This window comes from Danio rerio, chromosome 16, assembly GCF_052040795.2.
Source record: "Danio rerio strain M-AB ecotype USA chromosome 16, GRCz13ab, whole genome shotgun sequence".
NCBI classification, from domain to species: domain Eukaryota; kingdom Metazoa; phylum Chordata; class Actinopteri; order Cypriniformes; family Danionidae; genus Danio; species Danio rerio.
Genome location: NC_141036.1, coordinates 13,911,681 through 13,931,622, shown reverse-complemented (window position 1 = coordinate 13,931,622; position 19,942 = coordinate 13,911,681). Strand labels below are relative to the sequence as shown.

The following is a 19,942-nucleotide window of genomic DNA, read 5'->3' as shown; positions in this document are numbered from 1 at the left end:
TATACCAAAAAAGAACTGTTGTGTGATTATTAGCCACACAAAAATGCATAAAAACATTACTAGATGCACATTTAATCTTCATAAACACCTGCAGTGTCAAAAACAGTGTATGATTTCATACACCTTTTTATTATTGTAATGGTTGGGAATTAATTTTATTCAGTTTGCCTTTTTTTTACCTGAAAAATACACAGGTTTTGGGGTTATAAAATTGGTTTCTCAAAAAGAATTGGAGTTCTACAGCTCTGGGAAAAATAACAATAGACCAATCAATTGAATGTGTCACTCTTAGGTATGTGTTTTGAGGTAAAATGTTAATCTGTGCTTTCTTTGGGAAATAACATTTTCCTTCCACCACCCATTTCAATGTGTCTTCAAATTTTCAAATATGAATATCATAAAGTACTTATTTGCAGATATTCCTTATTTCAGTCCTTCAATATTCATATAAAGTTGCATGTGCTTTACTTAAACACTTATAGGCCTAATTATAAACATATACATATACATGTGTGTGTATATATAAACACATGTATATGTATGTATTTATAGTGAGGCCCATTTGAGTAAAACATGTTTTCTGCAAACTACTGATGACATTTCTAATACATTTAAAAATGTTTTCAGTTACAGCATAAAATAAGAAGTAAAAAAAACATAATAGCAATGTTTATCTCCACAAGAGATTTTACTGCATAATGCATTTTTTTTTAAAAAACACTACATTATTTTACTTGAATATATCATTAGACATTTATAGAAAAACTATAATAATTTACCCAAACATATACCTAATAAATCCAGCACATTCAGGAAAAAATGGTCCCTCTATTTTTTCTGCAGCTATTTTAATGTAAAATCCAAATCTAGGATACCGATTTGTGACAGATGTATTTATTTTTATCCCAGAACTGTATACACTATTATTGTAGCACTTTGCATTGCTCTTTTCCATGTTGATCAGTTGGTGGCAGCAAGGATCCTGCAACCTCTGGTGTGAAGCTGGAGCCCGGCAGCACAACTGTCACATGGATTAAAACGCTGATAGTGGGTGGAAAACAAGTATGAGCGTCCTCGAGTGTGTTTGTGCACGAGGGAGGGCAGAAATTAATTTGTATCCACTGTTTTTATTTCCTGTTATGGGTGAAGGAAACGTGTTGTCTATCAGTATTTGTATCCATCTAATGTTGTTTATTAATTTTCTGATGTATAGCTGGACTAGTAATATGTTAAGCTATGAAATGGTAAATACCTGCATTAAGCATACTTGGATACTCTCGTGAGGTTGGGTTCATCAGGTTCAGCCACAGCCAATCTGTTTCCTTTATTTCTGAATGTTTTGTGGGTGTGTGCGCCACTCCGCCTGGATTCACGCAGTTTCTGTATTCTCACGCGGCTGTAGCATGGGTGGTTTAAATGGGCGGAGCGTCGCGCATTATGCTAACCAATGGCCGGCCGAGCCGGGAGGAGCCTGTTTTCTGTCAGCCAATCACAGCAATAAGCACTCGAGGCTGAGCCGCGTCTCCGCGTGCGGACACCATGTGCACTGGAGAGCGCGTCTGTGTTCCTGAGACACAACGTGTAGTTGCCATCTCCTCTCGCATGATGCTCACGTTTCCAGCGGATTACCAGTGAAGTGAAAAAGTGTGCCCGCTCGCTTGGTAGGTTTCCCCCAAAAGGTAGCTCTCTGAGTGATAAAACTCGACCGTTTGTTTGGTGAGATCAGCAGTCTATATTACAGATTATAAACATATCTGTGATGCTCTGTAAAACTGGCCACTCTCAAAATGTTCTCGATAAATGCCACATGTTAATGCTGTTTCATAGTGCCAAACGTAGGACAGCTGGGAATGAAATTATCGACCAATTTGTTTTTAATCAGTGCCACCCACCCCCGAGGAGCGTGCCTGTCACGAGGGGGCGTGCCTCATTAATATTAAAACTCCGTGCAAGTAGTGCCATGTTCGCGCTTCTAGACTGGGAGGTGTGACGTCACGTGAGCGGCCCGTGTTCGTTCCAGCTGAGCGAAAAGCTCGGACGGCTCAAGCTCAAAGCGTGCGACAACACACATGCAGAGAGAACTGAACAGAAGGGGGTGACCACAGAGGGAAAAAAGCGATTGAGCGACTGCATGGAAAAAAACGTCAACATCCCACCAATCGCGCTACGCAGCAGAAATTGACTCAGCAACACTTCGTTTTGTTTTCATTTGTCATTTTCGAGGCGACGCATTCAAGAGTTCCAGCAGTCAAGTTATCATTTGCGGTTTTGGAGTCATTTATTCTTCCTGTTTCTTCGCCTGAGTCGCTGTATTTTGTTAAATTATTGTCTGTACGTTGCGCTTGGAGGTCGTTATTCTGGACATTTGTCTATTTTTCTTCAAAAGTTCCGGCAGAACATAAACTGTCAAGAATTTCTGGGAATACGAGGAATGTATATTTCTGTCCATTCGTCTAATCTACCATCAACTGCAAGCAGAATGGCGCTCTTTGTTTAAAAAAAGGCTGTTTTCAAATAAAGGTAATTATACATTTTCTATCTGTGATCAGATGCTGTGGTGCTGCACGTGAGCGCGCAGGTCTTTCCTCCTCCTCTGTCTCTAAAGTAAACACGGTCTCGTGTTGCGTGACTTCACAACTTTGTCTACTTTTATGATACGAACTGCATTACATGCTGATATCTGTGATGTCTGAACACACAGTCATGTCGATATTAATGTATTTCTGCTTGCTTCCACTATGAATCGTCATGTGATTGATTTGACGGCTGCACAATAGTATCGAACCACGCAAGCATCTAGCGGTCAATCCGGCGGACGTTGGATGATGGCCAGGCCGCTTTCACAGCTCCTTCCCCCGGACCTTCCCTCTGCCGGAGCCAGTCCGCAGTTTGGCAACAGTAGCCAAGCAGGAGTCACACATAACGGAGGACACTTAAACTCCACAGGAAACTTAAAATCTCTCCTGCAGCTTCCAGTCAAATGTGATCAGCGCGTGAAAGACTGTGGTGAAATGAAGGGTGAGGAAACGCACCTGTTTTATATATATATATATATTTCTTAATTTTATTAAGACTAAAATGTGCTAATATACACAACGAGAGTTAGTTTCTCAATTCCTAGGGTGGCAGTTTTTCTTTCATGTGTGGTTGCACATGTCAAATGGCAGGGTCATGTGCCATCGTGCATATCTCTCAGACGGGACATCACATGGGACTTGAAGAGATAAACAAGGCCAGGCCATTCAGCCACTTAGCGCACTACCCAGGTGCTTTGAGGTCAACTATTGGCTAAGCCATTTTGTTTACAGGCCTGCGCTGGGTACAGCCTAACCACACTGACAGAAGTTTTCCATTGCCTGTGAATATTGGAAAAGCTTCAGTATGGATTGCTGTTCGTGTCATTGTTTTGTACTGATTATTTGCTCGCCATTAATGCGAAATGACCCTGAATAGATGAGGAGCATAATTGAATTGTGTGTGCACAGGATTTGTGAATCTTATTATGTAGTATTAAAGCACATTTAATTTTGAACAGTATTAGTGATTAGTGTATTTGTCGATTCAGCAACACTTATAGTGTTTGGCTAATTGTTTTTAAGCGTAGGCAGTTTTAGGCGACAGTCTGCTGTGTTTTCATAGAGGAAAGACTACAAACTTAAAACCCAATTACATTTTTATGGTTTGTTTTTATACTGAATAACTCAAACAGAAATTGCAAATTTCAAACTGCCTTTAGTGGTTCTGGTTTCCACTCCAATGCGCCATAAAATGCCTGATTTAGACTAACTGGAGTTGTTAAGCATTTAGACCTCACCCTAGAGTGTCTCAGACCCCACCTTAATACTTTAAGATGGAAACCTTCAGGCCTCAGCCATGTACTATTGCTAATATTGTGTTCTACAATACTCATCTGGCTTTGTTGTTACACCTGTTGTTTTTTGCGTCATTGCTTTGGTTCAATCATAATAGCACAATTCTGTAACGTTTAGTCATTGTTCGACAACATTGTTGCTGTGCCACGCAGCTAAGCAGTGTCACAGCAGTGTAACAACATTGTAATCGCTTTACCATGGACTTTCCGACACATTAATCTTTTGCAAGTTTAAAGGAAGGTATTTCAAAGCCTCTTCATTTTGCATTGATGCACTGGGAGGCGCATCTATTCACATGTGTTGACATTGCAAAGGTAGCTCTCCCAGAGGGATGTGAAAGTTGCTGGGAACTGTTATTCCGCCCCTAACTGCGTAATCTCACAAACATTGCACTCCTGAAATGTAGAAATGTCATTATAAGTGTTAATTAGTAGTTGTCATGTTTTTTTTTGATGGCTTAGTATATATACCCAGATTAAATTGGATGTATTTTCTTTCTCTCACAGGTAAGGAAAGGTTAGATATCGATGAGGACTCTCTCGGCCGTTGTCCTCTGCGCAACGGTTGCAGCAATGGACTAGTCAGTGACAGCAATGGAGCAGGAACGGGCAGCTTCTCAAACAACAGCAACAACAACAACTCCTTCCTGGGCCCGTTGCTATGGGAACGAACATTGCCCTGTGATGGCGGGCTGTTTCAGTTGCAGTACATGGATCTCGAGGAGTTCCTGACGGAGAACGGGATGAGCAGCATGCACAATACCTCCAACTCCACCTCGGCTCAGATACCCTCGCAAAGCTCTCAGTCCGCCGTTCCCAACCAGGGCTCCCAGTGCCTCCCCACATCACCACCACACTGCTCCTCTTCCTCGTCTCCAACATCCGCCACTGCCTCTTCACCTTCACTGCTCGGGCTGGACATGCACACGCCCCAGAGCATGATGGGATCAACAGACTGCTTGCATGGTGAGTTAGGCCCCCATTTCTACCAATCTACATTCATTTTCAGGTATACAATCACAAGCAAGATGCATTATGGTTTTCGCTTGGTTTTACACCGGCCTCTTGAGACTCCCTGTGTTTGGATTTCGTCAAGAATCCTCCATCTTATTTGGACACATTCCACATCAGGTTAATAGTAGTTCGATATGCAGTGTACAACCAATGCTGTGTTGCTTCTAAGCAAGTGAACGAAAACGATGTGGATGGCAACTACAATTTGAATGCCATGTTTTGTTTACTCTCATACAGCATATCCCATAATGATCACATGTTTGGTCAATAGACAAAGAGTAGGTGGTGTTTTGTGGTTGATCAAAGACATTTGACCACATGAGTGTTTAAACTATGAAAGCAATCCAATTCCATTTTCAAATACCACAGGAAGGTGTTGAAAATGGACATGCCTTTAGTGCTTTAGACCCCATTTTCACTTGTATTTAGCACCCACTTGATGATCAGCTTGATGAAAATCTATTTTAATACTGTGTAAACAAGACCTTAGAGCCATTTAATACTTTGCGTCAATTGAACGCTGTACCCCGTGTCATAATACGCAGCACATGTAGCCGACGCCATTTTGTGCATTAATACTTCTGCCTTCAATCTGTGTAGCTCTACAGTTTTACACCCAGCAAACACAAGTTTATCTGTGTTCAACTGGTTTAAGATTTGAGTTTGGCCTACTACATGATGGAACTGAGCTGATTGTGTTGGTCCTGAAACTGATGGATGTTGAAAAATAGTAGCTTTTATTGAAATAAGTACAAACAAAACCAAAATAATGAGAAGGACATCCATTTTTTTCTGTGCTTTCACACTGGAAATGCAGAGGAAAGTAATGCTACCAATTTTACCAATCACAGATCTTGCCATCACGTTGTTAGGATGCCAATTTACATTTTTGAGGAGTTTCGCTTCAGGGTACGGCGTAGGGTACACAACCATGCATAACCTACACCATACCTACTGTGTACATTCAATATAGAAGTCTACATTGGGTTTTAAATATAACTTGCTCTTGAAGATGCAAGCTAGAGAGGATGTTGAAAACCCACAAGACTAAGACCAGCTCATAGAGATTAGGAAAGGAAACACTATGGGTGGTAGATGAGGTTTCACTCAATTCAAACACTTCCTCCATTTTGCTTTCAAGAATTCGCAAGGATTTCGTTCTGTGAGCTGAAAAAAGTACCAGACTGTCCCTTGGGTGTGTGTGTTTGTGTATTACTGAGTAGTTTCAGAGTTTTAATGGTTTGGGTGTGTGTGTGTGTATGTTGTTATAAGTGTGGATTGAAGCTCATAGTGTGTATTTGTAGGTTTGACTATTTGTAGTGTCAAGAGGTTTGGGCAGTTTTTGGGAGTGAGTGTTCGAGGGTGTGCGGTTGTTTGTGATTTTTGTGAAGATGTTCATTTTGTTTTCTAGGTATGCGTTAATATTGTGCGTATTTCATGTCATCAAAAGGTATTTGAGTATGTAATGGGTTGTTGAGTAAAAGCTGAGTGTAAAGTTTGCATGTGTATTTGAAAACAGACTGGATCAGTTAGAAATGTCCTAAAGGAAACTGGCAGTAAAGGGGGAAAAAAGGGCACATGCAAAGACAAATGGGGATAACAGCACATGAAAAGAGAGGAAAAGATTTAGCTATAGAGGCTAGAAAAATACAGCGATTGAAAGGCCGGTAAGTAAACAGTGAGAAAAACGCAGGTGAGCCAGCAGCAAAGAATGAAAGGCAAAGACGGCGTGTGTGTGCAATTGTGCTCGCATGTTTTTAAATCTCTTCCTCTCCTCACACGTTGGTCCATGTGCGCTCGCTCAATCACGTGCTGGGGCCGAGGACAGGGGAGGAGCCGACCAGACTAGAGGAGGTGTGTGTGTGTGGGGGAGTGTGTGTGTGTGTGTGTGAGCGTGAGCAAGCGTAAGTAACAGACAGGGAGAGATTGAAAGATTGAGATGGAATGACTCAGTTCGAACTTGATACTGTACTTCCGATTAGATGTTTGTTTACATTTCTGAAGTGGCTAAAAAAGAAAGAGAGAGAGCGCGAGATTAAAAGTGCTTCTGGTAAATATTTAAAATGTTCAACCCGATTAAAAAGCACATGCAGAAGCCATCACACGTATTTGTACAGATTTTATCAAGCCGTCAAAAAAAAAAAAAAAAAAATGAGAGAGAGAGCCTGTGTCAGTGCATGTGCCACAGTGGACAGTACAGAGATGATCTTTGCCAAATGGGGTTAAAGTTACTCTTAAGGGCACTTTTACTGACAGTAGATTAGGTTTATGGCTCAACACATAGATTTTCATAACATAGCAACGGTGGATTTGATGCGCTGTCATGACAGGGTCCACTTAGATTCCCTAAAGCAAATTTGCTCAAGAGCCTTACAGAGAAAATTAGATATTTTTGTATTTGTTTGCACACCAACATCTTTTGAGTTTTATTAAGGAGAATCTTACAAATTTAAATATATAAAAAAATACAAAAAATATATATATATATATATATATATTTAAAGAAAAAAATATATTAAAAAACACAATTCTATCAGTTTCTTAAAACATGAATTCACATATAAAGTAAATGTTAACATTATATTGAAACATTGGTTTATATTTTCCAAAACAACTGACCACAGAGTTAAGGGACCAGAAAAATATCATTCTGTAAACATGTGTTGTACTTTAAATGAGGAAAATAAACATCCCTTATGGATATGACAAAAAAAAAAAATTCTGCAGGTTTACAGTACACAACATACTTTGTGGAAATTCTGGAAATTAAACTGCAAAACCCAAAATAAATATTGTTAATCAAAATGATAAAATATGTCTTTCTAAAGAACAAAAATGATTAACTTTTATTTTATTTGACTTTTTGGATTTTTAAGGAAAAAGTGTCGGTATGGATGTGACATCTCTCCATTATGAATGTGAAAGATGTGACAAATTTCCATTTATGTGACTTTGTCAATGTTTTCAAACTATTATATTTGATTTACCAGAGAAATTTTTCAGTATTTATTTCTAAAGTACTGTTAAATACAAGAAAACAAAAAACAGAATTGGTTTCCATATTTTGGTTAAATCTTAATTTTTTCAACGCAAGGTTGACATTTCCATGGAATTGCTCATATATATATATATATATATATATATATATATATATATATATATATATATATATATATATATATATATATATATATATATATATATATATATTCAACATTTATTTAATTAAAGAGAGACAGACACTGATTTCAAATATAATATAACAAATTATTTGCATCAAATTCATTATCAAATGAATCATTTCTAAAATTTAAACCCCTCCATCTCGTGGTTTTGTAATCCCTAGCTCAGCCTAGAAATATTGGAAAATGGAAAAACAAGGGACGGGCTGCTGGAGTTGCTTTCTGTTAGCTTCTACTGCCCTCTTGTGGCTCTTTTGGTTAGATTATTGTGAAAGTGCACACACACAGCAGCGTGACTGAATCAGGGCATGTTTTTGTTTTGTTTTTTATCTTCAGGCACTCCGCCAGGCAGCTTAGAGCCCACGCCTTCACCTTCCTCCACCACATGTCCACCGCTCCCTACTCCACCCGCCACCAACTGCAATGAGCTGCTGGCGCCATTTGACCCCGATCCAGCGGACGTGGCGCTATCCAGTGTACCCGGACAGGAGGCCTTTGATCCACGCCGACATCACTTCTCTGATGAGGACCTCAAACCTCAGCCCATGATTAAAAAGGCCCGTAAGATGCTCGTCCCTGAAGACCTGAAGGTGAGAAGAAGTTCAGCTTATCACATTATTGGACAAAATCCTCCATTATAGAACAGAATTCATGCAGTAGTGGTTAAAAGTGAAGCACAGTAGGTGAAATTGCATAATATGTGATATTAGTGACCCTACAAGCTTTATTAGACCATTAAAATTTGAGTAACATGTTATATTGCAAAGAGATATATTGGATATTGACTTTTACTGACAAAATTATTCAGTAAAAAAGGCAAGTTTACAGATTATAATAGAAAATAGGTTTTATTTTACTATGATAACATGCCAGACATGCATAAACTTACAAAGAAAAGAATATGTTAACCACAATATAAAGAATTAATGGTCACACTTTAGTTTACTGTACAATTCACACTACTAACAAACCATCAAGACGTTTTAGCTCAATAAACTACTAATTAGCTGCTTATTAATATGTAGTAAGGTAGGTAGTTGGGTTAAGGTATTGGGTAGGATTAGCGATGTAAAATAAGTGGTAATAAACAGTTAATATCTTAATAATAGGAATAAATAATGTAATATAAGTAATAAGCCAGAAGTAAATGGTGTGAATTATTACTTAAACTGAAGGGTTACTGTAATTATTCATATATATATATATATATATATATATATATATATATATATATATATATATATATATATATATATATATATAATAATGCTTATTCCCCTGCACATTACTCAATTTTCTTCCATAACAACAAGTAAAACCATTTAAATGTATAGTGGAACTATATCCCATCATTTTACTCCTTCCAAGCCCAATTATGTGCTTTGGAAGGTTTCTATTAGCAGAACCGTGGCTGTGTTTCCCTGTGTTTAATACACATTATCAAGTATTGCGATAAGTGGGCGATGGAAACGGCAAATTTTAATTAGCAAAAAGTCTTTAGGCTTAAATGAGGTGCTTTTGGACTTGGAAATGCATTTGTAGAATAAACTCTTGACGTTGCGAGAGTTACACACACCTGACTAATCATCTTTGTTTACTGTTGGTAACTACGTCACCAATACTACAGTCGGCCACTCTAACAACTTGATGGAAATGCACCTAATTCATATTTGGATGAAATATGAAAAGATATGCTTCACCTTAGGATGGAAACCTGTCTAGTAACATGTTTGAATGAAGTGCAGAGATTTTATAGACATCACCTTTGACCACTACTGTACACTGTAAAACATTACTGTTGATTTTCTGTAGTTGGTCATTGATGGGTTTTCCATTGGGTGTTTTGATTCATGGATGCATTTATATTGCATTATTAAACCTTGATGGACAACTTTTGAAAAGTTGAAAAAATTGAATTGAATTTATATTTTATTGTAGTTTTAAATGATACATTTGTAAACTATGGTATAAAAGCTGGTTATTATATATATTCAACTGTTGAGCAGTAATATTGTAGTAATATCTACCGAATATGTATATTGATGGGTTGCTTATATACAGATCTTGGACATTATAGGGCCCAAAGCCTTGTAGGGCAGTGTTATTCTGCAGCTGTCTTTCTAAGTCTAAGTTTAGCAAATGACTTTTAATTATTTTAACCACCCATTCATTTTAATTCGATGTGATATTAGCTAAAAGTTCCACTTTAATTGTGGTGATCAAGTCTGATGTTCTTCCTGTCTCCATGCAAATGATATTTGCATCTGTATAGACAGTAACACTGTGTCAGTGATAACAGTGGATTTCAAAATGTGAAAAACCAAAGTGACCATGAGTACCCATGACCAGCATAGTTTTAGTGTTATGAAGTAACAGACAGTGATTTATAAAGCATGTCACATTGACTTCATCGGGAATGGCACGCGAATAATCTTCAGATCTCAGTATTAAAGCAGATCTCCTGGAAACCGAGGAGCTCAGATTCATCAGCTTTAGTGTTATAAAGGGCACAGCAGTCAAAAGCGGGAATTCCTGTGTAATCACACTGACCTCTTCTCCGGGAACTAATGGATGTTTTGGATAGTTGGAGAGAAAGCAGCATTCTTTATCATCAACAGCTTATTTTTTCTTTCTTATTTTTTTAAAATATAGAAGTCAAAGTTACCCAGAACATGAAGAATGTCGTCATTTATTCAACTTGTGCAATTGGATCTATGCAGGGTGGAATATAATTTCTGAATAAATTTAACTTGAAATAATTTAGAGCAGTTTAAGTATTAAATAAAAATGTTAAAAAAAAAAATGTTTACTATATTTCTTTATTTCTTTATTTATTTGTTTGTTTGTTTGTTATAATAATTGATAACGTTTATTCATTTTGCTGTTGAAATTTATTTCAAGTAAAGGACCATGTTTTAGTTTTACAGTTTTAGTTTTAACCATAGTTACTCTGGTCAATGAGGGAACAGATGCCGATTAAAATCTTAAAAAACTGTAACAAAAATGTCACTTTTTAATATTCATAATTAAAATGCACACAGAAAAAGGAGTTTACTTTCATGTAATGTGAACACTAACCAACTTTAGAGAACTATGAATATGCAAATGATCGAAATATTAACCATTAATCAATACCTTTAAAATATTAAGGGTTTTTAAAACTTGAATGTATAACTAAGTAATAGTGTAACGGAATAATAATAATAACGGAATAATAAGTTGGATTTGGAAATCTGAAAGAAGTGCATGACATTATGGCAACTGCCTGATTTATGAGAATGCATATAGTGTTTTGAGACTTGTATCTGGTTTTCTCATGACCACTAACTTTAACTGTTGGTCACTGCAGTGGTGTGAACCACAGGCCTGTGTCTGGCACTTGAGGACATTCAGAGAAAACAGCAGATCCATGTGTAGTCAAACCACATGCTATCTGCTGCTTCAGTGTGTCTGCGGGGTCTTAAAGCCTTAATGTCTTAAATTTTCCAAAACTAAAATTTAGTTCTTAAAAAGTCACTGAAATATGACATTGTGTGTCCTAAATACTTTTAAACAGGTCTTAATTTTCCTTTGTCCATGTAAAGTTTCCTACTTGCTACAACCAACAATCTACTGTATCTAAAAAAAAACAAACACAATTAAAAAAAGTTAAATTGATAAGCTCTATTTGCCATTATGGTTTAATAATCTTTCTCACATCCTTACAGTAACACTTCTTTTAAAGTTATCCGTGTATTTATGCATAAAACTTTGTTGTAAATAAATTTAGTTTGTTGTATATTAATTATTGTAAAGTAATAAAAGTATATACAGTATGAGCAAATGTTCACGTTAAACAGTTTTTGAAACTAAAATTGATTTATGAATGTATATTAAATATTTCTAACTATCTTTTGACTCGATATTTAAAATATGTGGGTAAGTAATAACAAAATTTCAGTTTTAATGGGGCAAGTAAAAAAAAATCAACTGGCCATTACAATAATTCTTTGGCATTTTGGCCTGTAAACGTCTGAATGTCAGTCTAAAAGTCTTAAATTTGCTGAAACCCTGTGCTTCAAAGATGTTTCTCACTGTAATGTCAGCTCTCAAATAGATCTTTTATTTTTCTTTCCAGGATGAGAAGTACTGGAGTCGGCGTTGTAAGAACAATGAGGCAGCAAAACGCTCTCGCGACGCTCGCCGGCTGAAGGAGAACCAGATCTCAGTGAGGGCCGCGTTCCTGGAGCGTGAAAACGCTGCTCTCAGACAGGAGGTGGCCGATATGCGCAAAGAGCTCGGCCGCTGCCGTAACATCCTCAACAAATACGAGAGCCACCATCTGGATCAGTAAATGGAGAGGAGGAACATGTGATAAATGCGATGATGGATGGAGAACGCAATGAATGTCCTGTGATAGACACAAGCTAAGAGACAGAGGAAAGTGCATCGATTATATTGAAAGATGTATGAAGACCGCACAAGCTCAAGTTGTAAACTGGAGAGAGAGAGAGAGAGAGAGAGAGCGCATGTCACCTCTCTTAATAGTTTTTCTTTTTCTTTCTTTATTTCCAGTAAGGTACAATGGTAAGATTTTAATTATGGAGAGAATTGTATATTTTTATATGATAGAACGGGAAAAGGAAATTTTTGAAATTAATTTTTTGTATATTTTCTATATCTTCGTGAGGGCTGTAAAGTACTGATGGAACGGGTCGAGGTATCACTGTAATATAAAATCAGATTTATGTGGTATTTTTGAAGCAATCAACGCTTAATCCCAAAGTATACTTGAGTTTTTACACGTACGCACGGGTCTTTGTACAGTAACACAAATTTTGTCATCATTCAGGACGGTGTACTGTACACACGACGCTCAATTTTTGTAAGCACGCATACCATGTACATGTCGCTAGCACATGCTTTTGGAGCGTTTTTGTAAAATTTTCCACAAGGCGTCAACACTGAACCAGCCACTGTAAAAAAACGATAGACTCTACGTGTGAGGTGTTTTTATCGCTCGTAGAGAGAAAAGATGCAGACAGTGGTTGACAATGACTCCGTTTAGTGTGCCGTATGTAGAACCTCTGTGCTAGTGCTCAAGTGGATTATACTCTGAACGATTGACTGTGCTACATGCTAACGTATGCATACAAAACAAAGTATACTTGGGGCTTTCGCAGTTGAAGACTTTTTATTGTCGTGAAGGAGAAGAGCGAGCAGCAGAATTTTAACCTTTTAGAGATTTAGAAAAGATCTTTCTAGAGAACTTAAACTGTAAAATACTGAGAATAAGATATACATTTAAATTTGTATAGAAATGTTAATATAGATTTATTCGAAAGCACTTGTGATAAACTTGTTCCTAATATTTTGGTAAAGGTGAACAAACATTGATGATGGGACATGATTTGGGGGGAAAGCAGTTCATCAGTTCACTGCTTAGGGGTGTGTGATGTTTATCATTTACCATACTTGCGCAGTTGTTTTAACTGCTTGAGAGATGACATTATCGGTAATGCAGGAGTCCAAAGAGAAGAAAGAGCCTCAGGTTACGAATACGATATGACACAAGCAAGACTTTATATCATAAAATACTTTAACAAGAAACATGGTTATATTAAGCTGCATTTTAGACACACAGACTTCTATTTGACTACTTTGTGGGCAAAAATCTTGCAAATTTTAATTCCTAAATGAATCTGTTTTTGAACAAATCATCTGAGCCAATGTTTCCAAATGAATCAGCCTTTTGAACAAATCAATTGAATTAACAATTGAATCAGTCCCTCAATACACTTTTCATCACACTGTGTGGTTAATTAGTTCTAACTACATTTGTTTTTAGGTCCTTGTTACTTATTAAACTAAGTTAATCATCGTCTAACTTACAGTGCTCAGCATAATTAAGTACACCCCATTTTGAAAATGAATATTTTTTTTTATTTTTCAGTGAATATAGGCTATATATTTTGGTGCATTTAAACAAAAATAGATTTATTAAACAGATATTTATTTAAATAGTATTTTAGTCACCAAAATATATTCAGAAATTGAAATATAATACAATTAAATTCATGCAAAATATTGCAAAATTCCTACAAAATATTCCTACAAAATTAAAAAATTTTTTTTTTGCTTCTCTTGATTTCTTTTTACCCTCTTCTTTAAATTTGTATTTAACATTTTTCTACAACATATAAATTTGAGTGTTCTAGTTTTTGGACCGTTATCATACATTATTTTATTAGATATAGTCCAGATTTGGCTTCAGTACTGACAAATCTAATGTATTTGCACAAATATAATATAAAAAATATGCATTTAAAAGAAAGATTTCTAAGGGATGCACTTGTATATGCTGAGCACTGTATATTTACCTGATACACAAACTGTTTTAAGTTAGTTTAATATAGTTCAATGAACTCATATGGTTAAATTGATTCAGCTTAAAAATTGAAGGCAGCCAGGATTATTTCCAGTGCACCTACAGATGGTTTTAGTGTCGCAATTGTCCTCAACAGGCCTAAACAAGCAGAAGCACCATTACAAAAATAAACTAATGGGTGATATTGTTTAATTATTATATGAATAAATAAATATCACACACCCCTATTTACTGCTGATATTTATTTGCCATTCTCAACGCAAAACTGAACGTGTAATGATGGTTTAGGAAGATGGTGAAGAAAGACTTGCATTAAGTATCACATTTTATCGGCATTTTTGTCTTGATTTTTCTTAAACGGTGAACTCGGTTGCATTTTATTTCTCTCTTCCTCAAGTTGCTATCTCCTGTCTACCGTGTACTCCTCTTTTTATAGGAATCTGACTCATGGTTGAATACTAAAAACGCTTTTCAGCAGCAGCAGCAGCAGCACACATCCACAACATGCAGATCTTAAGAGTGAACTTTCAGAGGCTGTTCTTGCTGTGCAAAAACACAATTTGAGCCTCGACGGATTGAATATATATATTTGGGACGTGACTCTCATCTGATTGTATGAAAAGCTATTGGATGCACATTTCAGAACAGGCTGACATTGAGACATTTGTGCTATTGCTGGTTTCGCACCTGTATATGCAAAGACATTGAAGCGCTTTTACTTTTATTTGAACAATATTGAATTTTTACAACCTGATTACTGGTGTCAGTACGAAATCTGTTAGTTTTGTGGTTCCTCATTTCTTTTGTCTGTCTGTTTCTTTCCTTAATGACCATTAAAGTAACTTCACTTATTATGAATTATTATTGATCTGATTGTTGTTCTTACTATAAATGAATTATTTTTCTTGTTTCGTTTCCTTGATACTTTCAATGTTCCTTTAAAGACTAATGTGTCTCCTTTTGGCCGTGGAGATTTTGTTCTGTTTGTTATCGCGTTCATCTTCAGCATCGGTTAGAAGAAGTGTGTCATGACTGCAGATCAATCAATGGAAATAAAACGGATCCCCAAAATGGATTTCTTTTCCTGTACACTAGCATTATAAAGACCATCCTAATACTGTTTGCTCCGTCTTTCTCTTTTTTCGTGCATGTAGGTGTTTGAGCGAACTGCCTTTTTTCTGCCCAGTAATTTGCCGCCTGTTTTTTTTCCATCAGTGACAATATACTTTTTTCATATGGATTATGGGTAATGTAGTCCTTACTTTTCTGCACTTCCACATGTGGATGACTATGAACATTTTGTGTTGTGACTCTCTTGTTTATTTTTTTTTTGTTTTTTTTGATGTACAAATGCCCTAATGCATCAGTGTTACCCACACTGCACCTAGCCAAAGTAATGCAGGGGAATGTAGTCTTTTTCTCCAAGACCACAAATAAAGTATTGTTCTTACTCACTAAACGCTCTCTTGAGTATGATTTTGTTGCATCTTATATAGGCATGTTATGTGTGTCACAAAAAAATAAATAAAACATCCAGTCAATGGCTACAGTCATGTGACTTGGAGGTTCATTCCACTGTGACGACCCCTAATAATCGAGGGACTAAGCTGAAGGAAAACGAATGAATGAAACATTTTCGTTTTTGAGTAAACTATTCCTGCATGATTGCTGTATGGCACTAGCTTGCTAACATTAATAGCTAACAACATATTTACTATCATAAAATATGACTATTGGTTTGGTCAAAACCTAAATAAACAATTTTAAGCAATGAATTTTTATGGTCATCAAGAAAAATGAGTTGGATTGGGCATTATGACAATATACAGGGGTTGGACAATGATGCTGAAACAATGGGCAAATTAGTGTTGGAGGTTTCATGGCTGAATTTGACCAGTCTGGTGGCAAATCTTTATTGATTCCACATTCCACCATCAAGAGCAGCATGGGAAGGTTTAATTAGCAGAGCAATAGCATAGTTTTACTTAACATATTGCAAAGCAAATGAAGTTATGGGTGACATATCAGAGTTCAAAAGAAGGTGGAGAATGTCTTCCTGGTGCATCTGTGACCAAGACAGCAAGTCTTTGTGATGTATCAAGAGCCATGGTATCCAGGCTAATGTCAGCATAACACCAAGAAGAAGAACCACATCTTACAGGAGTAACTGTGGACGTAAGAGGAATCTGTCTGAAAGGGATGTCCAGGTGCTTACTAGGGTTGGGTACCCGGCCAAGTCAGCATATGAATTTCGCTACTTAATGTGCCATTGGTTCTGCCACAAGAACGTAAAGCAGGTCGCACACCGCAGCGCCATGCAATTTAGAATTAAGTCAGTGGATGTCTGCGGCATCCAGCCACGACTCAACACTGTTCATATTTCCACCGCGCCACAAAGCGCCATCTTAATAGTTTCATTTTAAATAACATGCCTTGTGTCACACCATCTCAAAATGTTTAAACAGATTTGAGGGATATGGACACCGTCAGCGATGTCAGGTGTTTGTTGTTGTTGCTTATAGAAGGCAAAGTGTGCAGTATGGCGCATGCGGCGTGCGACTCACTTCATCAACACGCATGATTGCATTCATCTAATTTGCTTAAACTAAGCATTCTACAGTATGGCTATATTTTACAAGCAAGGATTCTGACACACCAACATGCAGCAGATGCTTTACAAAAGTTGCGCGTGGGGGGGGGGCATGTCACTTATGAAATGTGAGGAATGGACTGTCTTTGACAGCTTGTGATATTTCAGCGAGAATGTTCACATGGACGCCAATACTTTGATTTTAATATGAGTAAGACAATACTCTGATCAAGAGTCTCCCACGTAAACAGTGATTTTTGATTACCTTAAAGGACCACAGACACAAACTGCGAAGGAAACATTTATAGGCTGGTGACGCAATGATGTTAATGGATCTATGTGCTATAACATGTAACTGGGAATCATGAATGTAATATTCAAAAAGCAACTCATGTGAACACCTGAATCATATTATTGTCTCATTAAGATTAAGGCAAATCATTAGATCAGTGATGTCCATGTAAAAGTAGTCACAAGCCCCAAACCCAGAAAAATGGTGCAAAATGGCTAAAAAGTATCGGTTCAGGCACCATTGTAACGAAGTGGCTGACACAGAGGGATCTATTTTCAGTATTTTTATTAAACACAGTTTAATAACAAATAGCACACAAATGTAATGCGCGTGCGAACTCACATCAAACACAGTAGTATATGGTCGTAGGGCTGGCGGCAGGTAAACCCAGAGTGAGTATGCAGATATGGGTCAGAGGCAGGCGGCTAATATCAAAGTCGGTGTGCAGGCTAGAGTTCAAGGCAGGAGGCGAGGATCAGAGTCGGGATTCAGGCAAAGGTACAAGGCAGGCGGCAGGCAGGACAAGGTCAAAAATAAAAGCAAGGTAACAACGGGGAAGCAGGCAAGAATGAGAAATGCTCAGTAGTGCTAGCCAGGGCAGAACAAGACTTCGCCATGAACTGAGGTATGTGCTGCTTATATGTGTGAGCGTGGGTCATCAACTGAATGAGCTGCAGGTGTGCATGCTGTCAGTGTAAGTGGATGACGTAATGTTTAGAAGTCCGGTGATGATAACCTCTACTGGCCAGCGAGGGGAATGACTGATACCGAGTCGGTGACAACCATTTTGGCACCAGCATTATTGAGCCACTTTTGTGTTTTGGAGGTTCATTTCAGTTTCATTGCCCACCCCTGCAAACTATGCTGCAGGACTGCTTAAATTTTAACATTTTAAAATGAAATAAACATACATGAATGAGTAAATAAGGCCTAGGATCTGCAATAAGCACCGACAAATAATGTAATACAGATTAACATTCTCCAATATTAAAAATGCCACAGGAGTGAAATAAAATGATTTTAAATTTATTTAGTCACAGTGGTATTTTGTATTTAAACCCTTTCGGACCCTGAATCCATTAAAATGAACATCACATGTCAGGTTGTGTGTGCGTGTTTGTGTGTGAGCAGTTCACCTAATTTAAAGCCTACTGTCTATGATATTGGACATTTATCATCAAGTCAAACAGCAGAAGGGCTTTGACTGTTGTAATTTGAGGAATATCCACTATGATCAAGAGAAGCATGACAGCACTTTGTTCCAATTAAAGAAACAATATATTCAGTGGCTTTACACACATTTATTGATACGCTGCAAAAAAAATCTTAGAATTTCACAACATATTACTGTAATTGTTTTGACAGTAAATTGCATTAGTATCACTTTACAGGATTTCATTGTAAAAAAATTTATTTATATACTTTATTCATGTGTATTCATGAAATTCTGATGTAAAAATTCAGAAATAGGAATTCAAACACTTTTTAATTTATTCAACATATAGCAATTAAAATGTGAACATTTACATTAGTACAGGGATATATATATATATATATATATATATATATATATATATATATATATATATATATATATATATATATATATATATATATATATATATATATACTGTTGAAGTCAGAATTATTAGCCTTTTTTTATTATCCTTTTTAAATATTTCCCAAATGATGTTTAACAGAGCAAGGAAATTTTTACAGTATGTCTGATAATATTTTTTCTTCTGGAGAAAGTCTTATTAGTTTTATTTTGGCTAGAGTAAAAGCAACTTTTAATAAAAAAAAAAAAAATTTTAAGGTCAATCTTATTAGCCTTTTTTACGCTATATATTTTTTGATAGTCTACAGAACAAACCATCGTTCCACAATAACTTGCTTAATTACCATAATCTGCCTAGTTAACCTAATTAACCTAGTGAAGCCTTTAAATGTCACTTTAAGCTGCATAGAAGTGTCTTGAAAAATATCTAAAAATATTAAATATTTAATTAAACATTGTTATTTACTGTCATCATGGCACAGATAAAATAAATCAGTTATTAGAAATGAGTTATTAAAACTATTATGTTTATAAATGTGTTAAAAAAACAGCTCTTCATTAAACAGAAATTGAAGAAAAAATAAACAGGGGGCGAATAATTCTGACTTTAACTGTATGTCTTATAAGGGACAGTGGGTTCAGATGTTGAAAATGTCCGTCCTCTCGTCTCCAGACATGGGTTCTGTGAGGTCTATAAAACATAAACTTCAAAGCTGAAGTTAAATGTTTCAGTTTTTAAGTTTGCAAAATTCAGAAGTAACCATAGGTAAACACCAACATTTTGCATTATTTTGTTTTTTATTCCTCCATTTAATTTTTTCAGCTTATTTTTATACTCGTCTCGTTTATGGAAGCCCTAGAACAGAGAAAATGGTTAACTCAGAAAACATAATTCAGGTCTGAAGGGATTTACCCAACACGTTTAAAAGCGAGTATTTGTAGCTTGTCACAAACACCTTTTTAATGTATTTGTTCCCATGTCTGGCTGAGAGAAATAAAGAGATTGTGTTTCTCACAATGTGTGACATTCATCAAAAGAGTGAGATGTAGAAATAAATCAGCGTACTT

The 19,942-nt window shown here is 36.6% G+C and overlaps 1 protein-coding gene and 1 long non-coding RNA gene across 4 annotated transcripts; one reads left to right on the top strand and one right to left on the bottom strand.

The window, feature by feature from the left end:
* Nucleotides 1-640: 640 nt before the first annotated feature.
* On the bottom strand, nucleotides 641-1,795 carry LOC147840193 (uncharacterized). Its single transcript, XR_015511174.1, has 2 exons — nucleotides 1,253-1,795; nucleotides 641-1,134 (listed from the first exon to the last, which is right to left on the bottom strand). It is a non-coding gene; the product is annotated as an uncharacterized LOC147840193 (long non-coding RNA).
* Nucleotides 1,549-15,893, top strand: dbpb (D site albumin promoter binding protein b). Of its 3 annotated transcripts, none has more exons than XM_087286136.1 (5): nucleotides 1,549-1,661; nucleotides 2,778-3,018; nucleotides 4,379-4,837; nucleotides 8,404-8,657; nucleotides 12,185-15,893. In XM_087286136.1, exons 2-5 carry the CDS (start codon nucleotides 2,823-2,825, stop codon nucleotides 12,398-12,400), a joined length of 1,125 nt encoding a protein of 374 aa, XP_087142262.1. In that variant the 5' UTR covers nucleotides 1,549-1,661; nucleotides 2,778-2,822; the 3' UTR covers nucleotides 12,401-15,893.
* The last annotated feature ends 4,049 nt before the right edge of the window (nucleotides 15,894-19,942 follow it).